General features: G+C 34.9%; 1 protein-coding gene across 2 annotated transcripts in view; it reads left to right on the forward strand.

Moving 5' to 3' along the window:
* Positions 1–11,141: 11,141 nt before the first annotated feature.
* LOC131070673 (glycosylinositol phosphorylceramide mannosyl transferase 1) overlaps positions 11,142–18,649 on the forward strand; it is a 120,075-nt gene continuing 112,567 nt past the window's right edge. Inside the window, exon 1 of one of the 2 annotated variants that reach the window (XM_059213961.1) lies at positions 11,142–11,649. In XM_059213961.1, the coding sequence (XP_059069944.1) occupies positions 11,411–11,649 (239 nt within the window). In that variant the 5' untranslated portion in view covers positions 11,142–11,410. The remainder of the gene's footprint in view (positions 11,650–18,649) is intronic. The other variant, XM_058006264.2, reaches the window with a different exon arrangement.

An 18,649-nucleotide genomic window follows, 5' to 3' on the forward strand; every position in this document is an offset into this window, starting at 1 on the left:
GTACTTGTGTCTGCAATTCCTGAATCACCAAACCACACATACATATATATATCTTCAAACACAATAGACACATTGCTGAAGAAGAATCATGATGTTTTGTGTCTCACCAAAGTAAGTGACGGAAAATCATCTCCTCGCACCCCAGACAAATTCCACACACATACATGAAGACATATTCATAGAGTAACTCATATATAAAGTAAATGTGTTAGTCCATGGTCAGTAACCCATAATTTAAAATTAACATTTCACCATCTACAAAGATATACTGCATAGGCAAAATTAACATCTAATCATCCATAATGAGATAATGCATAATCAACATCCATTGAGTCACACATCAAAGAATAATCCATCATATCATAATATTTGAATAAAACATTCCTACAAGGTGTATCCATGAAATCACTAAAAAGTAACCATGGAAAAATTAGGTTAAAAAGAGTCTGATCAAGGGAGGGTATTACACTTCACTAAAGTTCTGATTCTGAACTCAATTGAGATAGTCAGACAAAAAAGTAGTGAAGAGGTTTCTTCATTGGTGGAGTTATGCTTAAGATCAACATTTTTTTCTTCTCAAGGTGTTATCAACAAGCAAGTTGATGGCGTAGCCATGGGCTCCTCGCTCTCTCCAATCATTACCAACTTATTCATGGAGGCCATGGGTTCCTCGCTCTCTCCAATCATTGCCAACTTATTCAAGGAGCACTTTGAAGAGGTTTCTCTTCTCTCTTTCCCTCTCAAACCCAAGTGTTGGAAGTGGTATGTGCATGATACCAACATTTGTTGGCCCCACGGTCGAGAGAAGTTAGAAGAGTTCCATGCCCACCTCAACAACATTTCTCCTAGCATATCCTTCACCAAAGAAATTGAATCCAATAATCATATTTATTTCCTTGACATCTTGCTCATCAAGAAACCAGACAGATCTCTCAGTCATCGCATCTTTAGGAAATCCACTCAGACTAATCTTTACCTCCATTCATCTTCTCATCACCACATGAGTAAAAAAATTGGCATCCTTAAAACCCTTACCATGAGAGCCTATCGGATTTGTGATGAAGATAATTTAAGCTATGAGCACTCCCACCTTCGTCATGTCTTTAAAATGAATGGTTACATGAGCAAGAAAATATCTAGGGCCCTCATCCAAACCAAATGTTGCTTCCTTTCCAATTTCAATCCCTCCCATCCTCTTTCTTATCCTATTGCCACACCCTATGTTGATGGTGTTTCCCAAAAAATTACCAAGATCCTCTCCAATAAAGGCCTTCATTGTGCCTTCAAACCCCTCTCCACTATCAAGCTTTGAACCCCCTCCCTCAAAGACTCCAAGGACATCTTTATTGACTCGAGAGTCTATAAAGTCATTTTTTCTTATGGTGCTCCATACATAGGTGAAACCGACCACTCTTTCAACACAAGAATTAAGGAGCACATTATTGATATTAAGCATGATCGTGTCTTTAAATAAGCTCTTGTTGATCATTCCTTCTCCACCAAGCATCACATATGTCTTGAGAACACCTAGATCTTGTTTTAAGAAGACCACTTCTTTAAGTGTAAACTCTTAGAGGCCATAGAAATTGCCAACCACCCCTCTAACCTAAACCGTGATGAGGGGTGAAATCTCAGTCATTCTTGGCATCCATTAATGACTTTCCTAAAAAAGCAGCCCTCCAACCCTTGACCTTGCCCAAAAAATTTTCCTCTCCCATCTTTCTTGCTGGCTCTCCCCTCATTTTTCTTCTTGACCTTTTGTGATTTTGGGTCCGATTATTCCTCCTTGTCCTCTCTTCTCCTTTCCCCAACCCCCTTTCACCCCCTCCTTCTCCTTGTTTGGTTCCCTTTAGTTTAGTTGTCTTTGTCTCTGTTTTATTTTTTGATTATCTTAGTGTCTTATTTTAGTTTCCTCTATTCTACTTCCTTTTGTGTTTTTCTTCATTTATAGTGTTTATTTATTTTAATTATATTATTTGGTTCCTATAATTTTTTCTTGATTTAATTTTTCTAGGTTTCTATTTCATAATATATTCTATTAATGAATTTTTTACTTCTTTATGTATTTGCATATTAGTTTAATTTATTATTTTTTGCTTTCGTGCTTTTGTATCTCTTATTTTAGATTCCCTTTTGTTCTTATCTTTCTATTAGTACATATTATAGTGTACATTATAGTTTTAGGCAATTTTTCTTCTTTATTTATTCTACTTTACATTCTCATTTTATTTGCCTTTAGTTTACATATTTTATTACTATTTTGTTTTTCTTCAATATATGCTTATCAATATATTATAGAGTGTGCATTCATATTTTCTTATATATTTTATATTCTTTGGTTCTATTTTTACTATTATTATTATTTATGGCATTTTCTCTATGTTTTTGGTATAGCCTATCTCTTCATTATATTTCTTCTTGTTTTTTCCCTTTCTTTCCTTTTCTTGATTATTTTATCTCTTTTTTATGTCAATCCTTGTTGGCACTTGATGTGATGTGTCACCTAACTCATCTCCTCCCCATCACTCCCAACCCTTCTTCCCACATTTTTTTTATTCTCCCTTGGTCTGCAATAATTCATTTTTGTACTCCTGAGCTCTCTTACATACTGATGATGGATCACAAAGTGTGATCTGAAACATTGATGCAAATAAAAACACGCAATCGTAATCCAAAAACAACACAACAATCTTGCTCAAATGTACAATTATATGCTCCAATTGCGAAAGTCTAGGCTTCAAATACACAGTTTTGGGGCTCAACTACGCGGGTTAGGGGAAGTGACATGAAAGATGATGAATCTTGTGCTCGATCACATGTGCAACACAAATATCAAATTGAGCACGCATTCACGTCTGATTCACTAGAATGTCGATTGGGAAATTGAGAGTCATCAAAACACAAGATGTCTAAGTTAATAATGAAAACAAAATCCTAATATAACCAATAAGACCACCAAAACGGAACATAAATAACAAGAATCAAACCATCACAAATGGAGTTCCTTTGGTGAAGCTTCATTGCTTCTTCTTGCTTCTCTAATTGTGGCATGTCACTCTTAAATGCAAAGTGCATGAATACAGAGAAAGTAAGTAATAAAAACGATAAATACCAGAAGTGTGATTATGAAAACGAAATGATAATTGGAAATTAACTGATGATTTCGACAGGACGACAATGCTAAAACTAGATTATTGCTAGATAAACTGATAGAGTAACAATGTTAAAAATGAGATGATCTGATTGAAGAAATAGACCTCAATTTATAGAACATCGTGATTCAATAGATGACCGGGATCAAAATGATTTTTGGTTAATCAGATGGACCTGATTGAGTACACGACAAAGTTGTCATTATGAGAAGGATGAGAATTGAAGAAAGTAGATGAGAAGATATTATGAAAATTAAAAATAATATATTTAATTAGCTCCTCATAAATACCAACTTAGCAGGTTGAAGATATTAGGAGATTTTAATAATTAAAAACTATTCAAAAATCTCGACCTAAGAGGATAAAATAAAGGAATTAAAAATTGAGAAAAAGCGAGAAATATCCTCATATGAGAGGATAAATAGAGATAATTGATAAATAAGATTTATTAAATATCTCATCATAAAAAGTAGATAAAAATGAATTATTAAATAAAATTTATTAATTATCTCTATTTTAGAAGAAGATAAATATGATAAATCAATAAATATAATTTATTAATTTATTATTCGTATTTATGGGTTAATTAATAAAATAAAATGAATTTAATTAATTGATTAATTAAACCTAAAAGGGCAAACAAGTCAAACTGACGTCCACAAACCTCAATTTGGTCAAATTAAGTCAAATTGAGTCAAATTGGGCAAAATTGGGCAAAATTGGGCAAAATTGGGCAAAATTGGGAAGAATTGGGAAGGATTGAACAAAAATTGGGAAGAAATAGGTCAAAATGGGAAAATTAGGTTAAACTGGGTGAAAGCGGGTAAACTAGGTCAAAGCCAGTCAAAGGGATGGAATGAGACCGATGTAAAGCCATGGGACATGAAAAGGGGTCAAAATGATGTTATAAAATTGAAATTAAGAGAAAATGATGTCGTGGGATCAAAATGGGGGCAAATTGACTTTATCAAGATAGGTTTTGGATGAATTGATGCGACGAGGCCGAAAAGGGGATGAAATGATATCAATAGGATGGATTTTAGAACAAATTGATATCATAAAATCAAAATGGGGAGAAAATGATATCAACGGGACAAAAAATGGGAAAGAGGAAGTGAACTAGGATCGATGAATAGTAAAGATTATAAGTGCAAATAGGTTAAAAATAGGAGACGTAGTGTTGACCAATTTTTAGTGTCTACACTACCTTCAAAACCCAGTTAGTATGCACTCTTAGCTATGCAGGTTCTATCATGTTAATGTTCTCTATATTGCAATTTCAGTTATAATAATGCTCTTTGTGATGTGAGATTAGATATGACATGTGCTTTCTATGATATATAATGCAAGTCTTTTGCAAATTTATATAATGATAATGCAAGCTTTTGAAATGCTATAATATTAATGTAAGCTTTTGCGATGCTAGAACGACATTGCAAGCTTTCTGCAATGCAAAAATAATAATGTGAGCACACTCTATATTGTGTTTTCTAAGAATGATATGTTATGTTTTCGGGTCCTCTCTGCTATATTTGATCCCCACTATAATGTTTCTGAAGAAAGAATATTGGTATTTCAATTATATTGGCTACTACATAATGTAGCTACCTCTCATTCTTTACCAAATGACTAGACTCCTCTCCTTGACCATGTTCCTATCTTCAACCAATCTTGCTTCCACTTAAACTCATTTGCACATTAATAGGTCAACCCATCAAATACAAATCAATACATGTACATGGTAATGGAAACATAATTAATATCATCATTTTTTATTTAAAATCTAAATACATTATTATTCTATTAATTAATATATTTTAAAATTAAATATATACCATTGTTGTATTTAATATTATTTAATCAAAATTTAACAAATTTAATATCCAAAATTAGCTTATCTCATTTTTTATTTCGAGAAAAATGTCGGGACTTGACAAGTCTAGAGTGAAGCTCTTCTTGTAACTGCCTTGAAAAAGGGACTATTTTTGGGTCTAGAGGATTTTCATTTTTATTTTTATTTTGAGGTTTCATTTTAGTTGTTAATAGATGAGGTTACCACTAATTTTTTCAAAGGAGGTTTCATTTAAACTGTTCTCATTCTCAAGTGGATGTCATTTGAATCAATTACACTCAACATAGCAATGTTATGGTCCATTTTATATGTTAGTTGTTGAGGCTTATTTTTTGGGGGGATTTGGAGTAGGTTGCCTTGGTAATTACTTCTTCTTCACAAACTTAATGGTATTGGTATATAGAGGTTGAGATGGACAAAGGAACAATGCTCGAGGATGACTCCCATAATTTGTTTTCCTTGATTAGGTTAGGGAATGTAAGTTTGTTAATATTGGTTTTGATTTTGACCATTGAGGAACATTCTAGGAGGGAATGACCCATTTAGGTGGGCCCCAAGGTGTCTCCCAAGGTGTTCACCATGGTATTGGAGTTTGTTGAGGAGGCATTGGCAAAGATGGTGTAATCAATATCTAGGCTAGGGGGTTTGGGCTACAAGTTGAAAATGCTTTGGGGCCAACTGCCTAGGTACATGAATTAAAGCCTATATTGGATTTTCCATTTTTTGAAAAGTTTCTAGTTTTAGAAACTTTCTATTTTCAATAAGTCTCAATTTTAAGAAACTTTATACTTTTAGAAAGTTTATATTTTTGGAAATTTTCTATTTTCAAAAAGTTGTTATTTTCATAATTTTTTTTTATTTTTGGGGTCCTTTCAAGCCTTCCAAGCCCTAAAAAGAAGTCTTCAATGTTTTTCTCATAATTTCATCATACAAAGTCAAATTTGGGAAAACAAGATATCATTGAAAAGCTAGTTCAAAGGGCTATTCGATAATATAGGTGGTTTGATTAGATTCTGCATCATTTTTCATACCAGGCCTCCAAATTTAGCCTTTAGTTTCACACTTTGTGGATTATAACTTGAGTAAATGAACTCTATTTTTTTACTTTCGCATATCATAAAAAAGATCTTAGAGTTCTATATCTAGATATGCAGTAAATTATTCCAAAATATTCACCAAGCACTCAAAGATCTTAGTTTTTTTCATTTCTAAATTTTGTGATTTCTCAGCTTATACAAGTGTAAAAGGGTTTATTTTTCTTGTTGTGGAGTGGTAGAATCATCATCTTTTAGATTCCTATATTTTTCTACCCTAACCTAATGACAAATCCTTCTATTGAGAAACTCACCCTTCATAACTATCATAGCTAGGAGACTGCAATGATCAAATTGCTTTGGTCTAGGGGTTTATGGTCTTGTTTAGATCAAACCCAACCTAACTGGACTAGTGAGTATGAGATCATTTAGTGTAGCAAAAAGACAAAACTAACAATGGGTTTGATTGTTGTACATGTTTCAGACAATCTCCAGTTCCATATTTACTCTTACACTACTCCTAGGGCTATTGGGCTGAAATTTGAGCAAATTTTTGGGGGTGTAAATGAGTTTTGTGCAGTTCAGCTTGAGACAAGTTTGACATCATTGACACCTAATTCATTTCCTTCCATTGAGGACTTTCTAGTGAAGTTCAAATCCATTAGATCATAGTTACAGGGTTGTAGCTAGTAGAAGATTGATAGGGAGTACATCTTCCTGATTTTGTCCAAGCTTCAAGGCCATTTTTAGTTCTTTGCTTCATCATTCTATTCCACCATGGATGCTTTGGATACCACATTCACAATGCCTTCATTTGAGGTGTTTTGTGAGTGCTGGACATGGGAGAAGACCAAGCTATCACAACTTGATTTAGTTTTTGGTTCCAAATCTTAGGCCTTAGTTGCTCAAACTCCTACATCTACAACAAAATAGAAGAATAAGAAGTAGAAGAACATAGGTACATAGTCCACTCAATTGCCTCTAGCTTCAGAGTCTCATGGACATGATTTAGATTCTTCCACCTCTTCCAAGAGGTCTTCATCCAGAAAGGACAAGCCTAAGTGTGCTTATTGTACCAAGCCGGGACATGATGAGCATCAATGTTATGCAAAATAGATTGATGACCAGAAAGATCTTCTTTATAAGAATAATATTCATTTGCCTTCATCTAGTGCATCCTACTCCGCCACTTCAAGACCTGGACATTCTGGGTGGTGAAGACAAGATGAAAGGCCATGCTCTTGCATTGGCACATTCTTAGTCATCCAAGTGGCTTCTGCATTTAGGAGCTTCACATCATATGACATCATCATCAAAGGGTATGTTCTCTTCTTTTGAGCATCATGCATTTCCACATATTTTGATGGGTAATAACAATTACATGAGTGCTAATAGGAGTGGATCTATTGAGATTGATGGTGGCACATTTAATAATATTCTTTATGTCCCTACATTATCTTCCAATATCCTTCCATTTACTAGAATACTCACCGTGGGATAGGCAAGACAATTGAGTTCACCCTTGATTCAGTGCTTATCAAAGATCTGCATAGTAGAGAGCTTATTGTAGTTGGCAGTGTTGATTGTGTATATCAATTGTACAAGTTCTCACATTTTTTTCCCATTGAGCATGCATTTAGTTCTATCTCTCATGCATTGAGAGTACATAAAAAATATGCAGATAGGTTTGGTCACTTCACAAGGGCTTCACTTTGTGAACTTGGGTTATATCACCCGTGTTCATGGCATACTAAACAAACTCCAAACATTGGAGACATGACTAAGGATATTCTATTCTTCCTTGATGGCAATTTGAGAATTATTGTCATCCCTTCAGTGCATTCAAAGATTGTTTAGCAGGTATCTTCATAATAGCATGGACTTGCTTCAATTAATTTGGCATCTTTTGATTCAAATAGTTGAACAGTTAAGCAGTCTTCCATGACACACATCATGATAATTTTCCTTCTATCTCCTTCCATGGATTTTTTTCAACCTTCACCACTTGATTTGTTTCTTCCTAAGGGAAGGAACATGATTTGCTGCTCTTGGATCTTCATCAACAATCGTCCTTGAGCCTTCATCTTCGATATTGGAGCTTCTTCATTATGGGGGGAATCTTGATTGTGCTTATGTGACCAATTTAGTACTTGGGGAGCCACTCGAAGTCCTTAATCTTAGTTAGATGCAGTACTTTTTCATTTCATTGCATCTCTCGCTTTTGGAGAGGGGTTTTTTCCCAAGTGGTTTTTCTCCTTTTCTCCACTTAGAGAGATTTCATTGGTTTGTACATGGGTACTTAATTAGGCCTTTTTTTGTCAAGACCCATGTATGCATTCATGCATTTAGAGTTTTTCTACTCACCCTAATTTTTACTTAAGGGGGGTCTTAGAGCATATTTAGCTATTACTTGCTTTTTTACAACTAGTTATGATTTTTTGCTTAAGTTCAATTATGAGTGCTTATTTGGTTGTGCACCTAGTTTTATCTAGAGATGAGATTTATTTAGGTCCTCATGCTTGCACTTTAGTTCTCCTAAATTTATCTTTTTGCTTTCTTTATAACCACCTCATTGTACAATTATAATTCATCTTGTAATTTTGTATTCTTCGCTTTTGAGTAATATAGCATTCTTTTGTGCAACTCTCATTTGTGGAAGGTGTTCTTGTTTGCCATTTAAAATTTTAGGCTTGTATTGCAAAATTCAATAGGTTTAATCCCATAAATAAACACAAAGTTGACTCTTTCAATGTGGTGGGAAAGAGCTTCAATTTTTGGTTGACATTCCCATAATCATAGTATGGAAAAGGACATTAAATTTGAATAAGGATTGGAAGACCTTTGGATACTTTTACTTTGAATTTGGTAGCACAAAGGGGGAGATGTTCTTCATTGGAGGTTCATTTTCTTGGTTTGGGGCAATATGAGACAAGAATGTTCTATTAATATATGCATCTTCATTTTCTTTAGCCATATTGTTAGGTGGCTTTAGATGATATTTATTATTTTGAAGATTCTCATGTGATGGGTTGGAACCATTGTACCTCAATTGTGTTTTTTTTGGAACCTTTTAATAAATCGATGTAGGGAATTCCTAGGTCTACTCGTAAATTATTCAATTCCTTACCAACATTGTAGCTTGAATTCACAAGCTGTTATCCCCAGTAATGATGACAAAAATGATTAGGTCATTGTAGTTGTCAAAAATACATTCTTTTAGTTTATCAATTCAGTGGTGTCTATAATGATATGTGGTAGAATAATGTTGGGGGGTTTTAATGGCTTTTGACTCTAAATTGGTTCTTCTATATTTTACGGTTTCAATTTGATGAATCCTACTTTGCTAATCCACACTAGTAGGAATTTAAATGATTAATCTACCATGCACTATAAAAATTGAAATGTCTAATCTATTTTACACACTTATAGAAATGTAAAAGACCACACTTGCAAAAATGAAACATTAAGCTAATTAAACACTTACTCTACCACACATAAAATCAATATTAAATACTTAAAGCATCATAATAGGAAATGATGAAATAAGATTAGTTTTTAATTTTCTAGTGCATAAAAGAACGTTTGTAGACTTTAATGTTACAAGCATGGTTGTCGTTGCACCAAAAGATCGACCTATTAATGCTCGATACAACCATTAGACTTATAGAATCCATAGGAGGCGGTTAAGCCATGTCACAAAGGCGCATTCAAGAATAGTTTACCAATATAAGTTTGCATTTTTTTATTTTCTACGAGGCCACCCTGCCAAAAATTTCACGTGCCTTGTCTATGCTCCACATTTTGTATATATGTCTACCAACACATTTCCAAGAGAAATGATGGACCTCTATACCCTTTTCGAAATCTCCCATTTCAGTATAGGCTGCTGCAAATGAAAATGCTGGTATTGGAAACCTGTTTGTGAGAGTTGGAGATCTGACGGCCAAGAGAAAAGGCAAATATTTAACTTTGGGTAGGTTTAAGGCAAATGGGAATGACAATCAAAAAAGGACAAGGGGATGTCCGCGCTAGACAACACAAGGAGACCAAGGGCGCACACCTTGCAACAATCCCCTCAACACAAGAGAGGGGTTTGAATCTATGACCAAACTTTGATACCACTTGTTACAAGTGTGGTTGCCGTTGCACCAAAAGATTGACCTATTAATGCCCAATACAACCACTAGACTTATAGAGTCCATAGGAGGCAGTTAAGCCATGTCACAAACTCGAGTGTTGCGTTGCATAACACAATGAGACCAAGGGCGCACACCTTGCAACATCTAACACAAGACAATGGACAACATCACAATATGGATTGTATTTCTATTTTATAATAATTAATATATTGTATGAAATACAATTTAATTACCATATTAATTGTAATATATAGTAATGCATTAATTGTAATAATTAAAATAAATATAATTATTAATATATTTATTATTTGATAATATGTCCAATCTATAATTAATAATATCAATATTAATAAAAAAACATGTAGTAAAATATCAACATAAGCCATTACTCAATTTTTTTTCTTGACATTTTAGTTTTTTCCACCTCTAAATAATTTGTATTTAAAAAATAAATAAAAACAAAAATAAAAATATTCAATCAACTTTATTTTATTTAAATGTTCAATATAAAATTGTCAAATAAATGGGCTCTTATAATGCTAAATCAATTTTAGCCAATGAGATATACTAATTATCAAATTTAAAATGAAAAAAAAAATGTAATCTTTATTTTGCACAATCTTGCTCTTTTTCTCAAGATTAGGTGCATAACAAATTACTAAAAATAAATAAATAAAAATAATGCCTTGCAAATAATAGAAATAAAAAAAATTAAACATTTTCTATTTTAAACACTATCAAAGCTTAAAAAGCCAACTAATTGATTTTATGAATTATATTTTGAAAAATAATTTTTTTTTTTTTATATTTTATATAAGAAAATCATTTTATATGTAATATTATAAATAAAAAATAAAAAGTAATACTAAAAAACATCAATTTTTTCCACTCAATTATAAAAATCAAGTTTATATTAAAAAATAAAATAATATTCATAATATTGTGCACTTTTTTGAAACAAGAATAGAAAATACTTTTTAAGCCTCGAAAAAACATAGTAAAAGACAACAGGAAATAAGCTGATTCGGAACATAGCTCGAATTGCTCTGCAACAAAGCTTATCAAATACCGTCTCAGAATTTAGAGGATCTTTTATCAGTACGCTATTCTTCTTGTCTGTTGGCTGACTGGTATCATCAGTCTATGGTGTCATCCATTGTCTGTAAATTAATGGCAAGGTAAGGAATTAGCAGTGGACATGGTGTTAACTTCGCTATTAATTTCTAACGTACAATGGGACTGAATACCAGTGATAGTGTTTACTCGCCTTCAAGGGAGAAAGGTGTGATGAGAGGGGGCAGCAGACATTCCGTCATCAAACGGGTCAGGGTGGCGTTAATAAACATTGGATCATTCAAGCTAAAGATACTGCTGGTCTTGTGTATAGTATTTGCTCTTCTTCTTATAGCTGCTCCCACTGGTTCCTTAATGGGATGGCGTTATCATCATTCTCTCCATAGTAAATCTCCAAACTCCAGGCATGTGTTTTATTTACCCCAATTTGGTGCCCCCGTTTTCTGTTATTTTTTTTCGCAATTTTAGTTGATTATCACTGTCATATTGGCTATGGTTCATTTGGGCATCGGTTCTTTGGAATTTGAATTGATGACATGCTTAATTTTGAAGTTGGGTATTTAATTTTAAAATTTTTGTTTTCTATTAGGTGAAGTTTAACATTCTTTCGTCAGACGTAGAACACCTTTCTGCTTAGAAGCCATGTTGTCCATGGAGAACATGCCCGGCGCGGCTTAATCCAGGTCATGGAAGGGCGCCACCAGAAATAAAGGTCATGTTTGGAGTCCTTACTGGTCAATGGAAAATAAATTTGTTGCTCTTTAGGTCACCGCTAAATATGACGCCAATTTGTGGTATACAAGATTTTTTACAAGGGGATCTCACAAGAAATGTTTTCTAGCTAAATTATAACAAAATGCTCTGCCTTATCACCATACCTTGTCTCCTGAATTGATTTGAAAAAGATCAAATCACCTCAAAATTTGAAGCTATTCCATTGGGTTTTGTTTTCTGTAAACAAAAATTAAATTGGCGATGCATTGGGTTTGATTCGAGTTGACATATTTTTTTATTCTTTTTATCATTAGAAGGGCATTTATTGTGGGGACTCTATTTGTCCCGCTTTAATGAAGAAGAGTTGCATCATTTAGGTTATAATTCAAAGCTTCAGAGTTTTGCTCAGCTTAAATACTACTGCTAATTAACCAAAAAAAAAATATAAGAAATATCATAATGAATTGTATCCATAATTCATGGCAAAGAATGAAGGTTAATGGTAAATAAGAGTCCACGCCTAGATATACGAGCTTTGGTGAAACATGTACATTTGTTTGTGAAGCATTTAAAGTAATTAATCAATCTCATGCTTGTTCTTGTGGACACGCATTTATGATACTGGGACCAACGCCTTATGGAGGAAACACTGAGCTATACACAAAAACATATCTGGAGCAAATACAATCACTGTGGAAAGACAACTAATTTTAAGAACTGGATCAGAGAATACATAAATATAGCATCAAGAGAGTGAGGGAGCAGCGAATTCATTCTTCTTTGCCCTCGTTATCTATTCCCACCACTAGTAGCAAGAGAGTGAGAGAGCAGCAAATTCATTCTTTTTTGCCCGTGTTATATATTCTTACAACAATAGTTTTTCAAGGGACAATAGCTTTCTTACTTCGTCAAGCAGTTCTGTACTAAGGTGCTGAACAATAATTCTTTGGATTTTCGCTAGGATCTCTATACAGTCATCTAGTCCATATAGCAGACTGTTATCTGTGGTTGAATGATACCGCACATAGTTCTTGGTATCTGATATTGCGTTATGCAGAAGGAATGTAAAGCCACTGTGACCTGGAATCAGTCAATGGAAAATTATCAAAGTTAGTTGATTGAGTTAATTGACTATTGGGAGTGTTTATATAATATGATCTTATGGGTGCAAGTTTGTTTCATGGGCAAAAGCATCATAAGGGAGATATATAAAGTGGAATTTTATCACATATTTGGATTTCTCTTTGAAAAGTTCTCAACTTTTTAAAAAATGGCAGTTGATTTTGAGTTTGTATGCAAAAGCCGTGGTTGAATGATCCCTGTGATTGAATGATACCACACATAGTTCTTGGTATCAGATATTGCAAAATTGATTGTGACTGATAGCTGTGGTTGAATGATCCCGCACATAGTTCTTGGTATAAAATATTGCATTATGCAGAAGGAATGTGGAGCCATTGTGACCTGGAAGCAGTCAATAGAAAATTATCAAAGTTAGTTGATTGAGTTAATTGACTATTGGGAGTGTTTATATAATATGATCTTATGGATGCAAGTTTGTTTCATGGGAAAAAGCATCATAAGGGAGATATATAAAGTGGAATTTTGTGACATATTTGGATTTCTCTTTGAAAAGGTCTCAACTTTTAAAAAAATGGCAGTTGATTTCGAGTTTGTATGCAAAAGCCGTGGCCTTTGTAAGTTGCAAGAATTGTGGAACAGCTAGGTGACAGTTTTATTTTTGTTACTGGTTGCTTGGTAATTGTTTTAAAGTGGTGGTTTTGCAATGGTGACAGTTTTGTAAATACATTAAGCGACCTTTTAGCTAAAGGGGCTGTTTTGTTTTCAAAACTGCATACAATGAGTGGTTTTGTTTTTGACACTTGTGTAAAGTGTCAGTTTTGTTACAAAAATCATTTTCATCCTGCTGCACTGTGCGGTAAGAGGAAGCAATCTAGAGACATTTTGTCTTCATATTTCAGACCTTTGGGCTTGTGCTTGAGCCTCAAACACGTTGTAAGTTTTCCAAAGACCTCATGAAGCTTAGAGGGAGCAATTGACTGTCTCAATGAAGGTATTGTATGCAAGAGCATTTCATGTACATTTTCAGAAGCATTTTTAAGACTGAATTGTGAAGACATGTAGCTAAGATGGAGAAAGGTAGTTTAGTTTTTTTCGAGAAAGCAAGTAATCAACTATAGATTGTAGAGAGAGCTTTTGCAAGTGCTAGGATGTAGGTGTCCTTGAAGGCCTTAAGAAAGTTGTAAGCTCCAAAGAGCATAGTAGAGATGAGGAAGCAATGCTTTCACCCTTTTGGAGTTTTTTTCACATCAGGTTTCTCCAAGTTAACTTCTTTTGTATATCTCTTTATTGTTGACATCTTTGATTCCATTGTTGCATATTTCCATTTCTTGCAATTAATTCACCATCTCAAACACTTAATTATTGCATAAAATTAACTTGAATGTATGAGCACAAGAATAGCATTTGTTCCTAACAAAAATTATAGGACACATAAAGAGCTGTAAGGGGGAGTTACATTTGTTGACCAACTCATCATGTGCATTATGACAATGTTACAATACTCAGACTCACCTTGGACTTGGCAAGCTGATTTTTGACCCGGACTCATACTCATCACCTACACTCAACAATTTGAAAAACCCAAGAAATTCAAAGATTTTTGTAATGTCCCCTTCTCCCTAGTATTCAAACATCCGCGGAGTTTGGCTTATTATTTGACCCTCGTAGGCCAAGGAGTTGATGAGAGGGTCGCCTTGGCAGTTACTTGTGGCTTCACATATTATTTTACATGGTTTTATGGTGAGATAATGTGTTCTCACGTATGATGTCACGTGTGCACTTTATATTTTAAATATTTTAATATTTATTAAAGTGCAATTAAAAGATTATTTTAAGGTAGCAATTAAATATTATTTTAGTAAAATGGAATCTTCTAGAAGGAGGCCGAGTCATGTATGGGAAAAGGATAAAAGGGGGATGAGCCTCATGCTGTAATCATTGTGTATTTGACATCTCTTCTTGTGTTAAGAACTTGTGGAGCCAAGGGTTTCTGCAGATTATTGGTCATTGGGAACGATACCTCCCTTTGATTTGCATAACTGAGATGGTGAAAGATCTGCCGAAGGGTTGCAATTGTGAGTGCAGGATACCTCAGTCCTTCATACTTGAGTTTATTGTGATTTGATAGCAGCATTAATGGTAGACGATTTGGGGAATACTTCAGCTCATTGGTATATTTGACATCTATGCTTGCATTGATATATTAAGGAAGGCAAGGCGATTTCCTTAGGAGCATATTGGAGGTGAAATTAAGGTGGTTTCATGTTATATATCAGGTCTGAAGCAAGTTCAACCAGTCCTTCCATACCACACGATTTTGCTCATAACTTCATCTTGGGGGCATCGATTCATTCCTAAATTGGAGCACCCTCTTGGAAGGGGTACATCGATGATGTTAGAAGCTTGAAAAGGAGTGAAGGACCTGATATTTATTTATGATTGTCACTTACATCAGAAACAGGGGCAATTTTTGGAGAAGGGTTGATTTGGCAAAAATAAGAGCTCAAGGTGATCGATATTGCTTGCTTCTTCATCTATACTCCAAGGCGTTTCATCTAGGTTCTGTTTTGGCATTGTTTCATTGAGTTTCAGTCATGTATGTTTGGATTAGTGGCTGCCATTAGTACTCAGAAAATTCTGATAATAATTTGTATAAGCCAAAAGTCTTGGCCATTTCTTTAGTATTTTGTAATCAGGGCTGCATTAAATAAACAAGTCAGCTGCGAGATTTGCATTTGCTGTCATAAAGTTGTTTCATATCTGAGGTTGCATGCCAAGTGTTCGACAAAATGCCAACTAGATGATTATGATGTTTGTATGCTTTATTAGTTGATAAATCATCTCTAGATTCATTGCATTGCATTCCTATATTCTTGTAGGGGAGGAGATTTGCCCCCTCCAAGATGATGAATGTTAGAAGGCAAATCAGTCCGTCGCTACCTCTTCGAATTGACGCTAAGATGAGCCAGGGGATAACAAATAACTAAACTAACTATGCTATAGAAATAAATGCTAGAATTACAGTACGGAAACGATAAAATTCAGAAACTGGATTTACGGAATGATAAAGCATCAAAAGTAGATTATACCTGCCAACCAGGAAGCTCTCGGGTTTTGGACACCAGTGCAGGGCACGGACATCAGCGTGCTGGATTGTCGTCTGTATGACCTGCGGACAGAGAAGTTCCAAAATCCGATTCTGTGCGGAGCGTCCTGCACACGGAATCTATTCGTCACCTGCACATACTAGAACGGGGAAAATTGTTGGGGCAGACCCCCGCTTAGGTGTTTCCACTACCACAGACAGCCAGATAGATAAATTGGAAATAGATAAAGGAACTTGGAAACTTGATAAATTGGAAATAGATGCTAATAGAAACTATGCTTCGCTTAATGAAAGCAAACCCCTATTGCATGCATTAAATATTGGAAATATCAGTAATAACGAATGCACCTAGATAATAGATACAATCAATAATGCAAAGGACTCATTGCATGTAGATAAAATAGATAAAAGAGAGAACGCAAGGTGTGAAGCCAAACCCCTCTTGTTGGAATTACGAGCGTGACGAAGCCCGCATGATGCTTGTTGGTAAGAGCCACCAAGGATAATGTAGCTTGATGTTGGTAGAGTGCATCCAAGAGCATACAGAGAAAGAGAGCAATGAGAGTGTGAGAGTGCAACCAAAGTCCAACAGTCAAGAACCCAAGTGGGAACCCTTCAAAATGAGCTAGGAGGGTTCTTAAACTCGGAATAGGCGCGGAGAGCCATTACGGCGAAACGCGAGCCAAAGGACATGTGTCAGCTAGCGTCCAACTCTTTGTCAGATTTGAGATTCCGCTAGTTTTTTGGGACATTAGCATGGCACGTGGACGTCCCCGCGTCGCGCTGTCGTCCCCACAAAAACGGGCCCAAAGGGACTTTCAAGGCATTCGAGGCACTTTGTCTTCTGAGCCTATGATGCGAAAATGATGCAATTTTGATCATAGGTTCGTCATTAATGCACTAGGCGTCATGCATAAGTGTCATAAATGCACTGGGCGCAATTTAGGATACTACAATTCCTACAAGGAAAACTGCATAACACGTAGGATTATACTAGCTGTCCAAAACTGCATAACACGTAAGTTATTCAGTCTGAAACTAGAACAACAGGTTATTAGACAATTGTTTGTTAATATTCCCGACACTTTTAGACATACAACAGTAGGGGATATTACAATTTTAAGGATTTAAATATTTTTTTATGCACGCTTTAATAAATAAAACTTAAAAACACAATAACCACTTCAAGTAGAAGTTACTTTGATCACATACACAAGTATGCGTTGATCACATAAGTATAAAGTATAAACGCAAATTTTAGTTGAAGGAAATAACACATTTAGATATATAAATTTTGTCAAATGTATACAAAATTCATTGAATATGAAATCCATGGCATCAAAAGTTCCAAGAAAATATCAATACAAAAGCGAAAAGTCTATGGCTTAGAGGAGCTTGCGTCGCTTGACCTCCTATGTGGGCGTCTAAGATAGATCGTAGATGATGATGCGGCCATGATATCTGCTCGTGTCTTAGTGACAACCACACCAAAATCCAAGGTGTCTGCTCATGCTTTATCCTCCTCCTCTGCCATGGCTACTGGCTTTGCCTCTCTATCCACCTTGTCAACCCAATCAAGGTCCCCATCATTAAAGATAGGATCCTCAACTTTAGTGATCCAATCTGATTGTGGATCAACCTCCTCTAGTGTGATGGGTGATAAGTCACTAACCAAAATATGTTTGTGGTGAAGGCGAAGGTTGTAATGAACATAAATTAGATCATTCAAACTTTTCACTGTTAGTCTATTGCGCTTCTTGGAGTGTATGTGCTCATACTCCAATTGTGCTCACAACCAGAAGCATTATAAGGTTGGCTCAATACTCGAACCACAATCCTTTGAAGATTTGGTAGTTTAGCACCAAGTTTTCCCACCATGCATTTGAGATGAGAAAAAGAAAAAATAATCAATTTCATTGCCTAGCTAAGTTTTAATATTTAATAATAATATAAAAAAGGAAAAGTTTAATTTTAAAAATTAAATTATGCCCTTAATAGATTTTTACCTAGCTGCAATGTCAACGGAGTTGCATATATCTTGTGCAAAGAGATCTACTTGTGCGAGTGGAAAGATCTCAATCTCAGTAACTATTTGTGCTCCAACACCAGAATCAAGCATCATTTGCTCTATGTTTGTGTAGAGCCCACTCATAACTTTCTCATTTGCCTTGAAATTAGGGCAGAATCCGAATCCCGAATTGAGGAAATAAACAATTGTGTGTAGGGGCTTGTGAAGCTGGAGGTGCCATCATCTTATCAATGATTTCCCAATGGGGCGGTACTTATCCTCAACTCCCGCATAAATAGATCTAATGGCTTCCTTGGCCTTGTCCATGCCCTCATATATGTAACCCATTATGGGCTTCTCCCCATCAACAAATCGTAGGAGAACCACTAAAGGCTCTGTGAATTGTAGTTATTGTGAAACATTAACATAAGTAAGTGTGAACAAAAATAAGCAAATAAAATAAAAATTTGAATAAAAATATAATGTA

Source organism: Cryptomeria japonica, chromosome 11 (assembly GCF_030272615.1).
Source record: "Cryptomeria japonica chromosome 11, Sugi_1.0, whole genome shotgun sequence".
NCBI classification, from domain to species: Eukaryota; Viridiplantae; Streptophyta; class Pinopsida; order Cupressales; family Cupressaceae; genus Cryptomeria; species Cryptomeria japonica.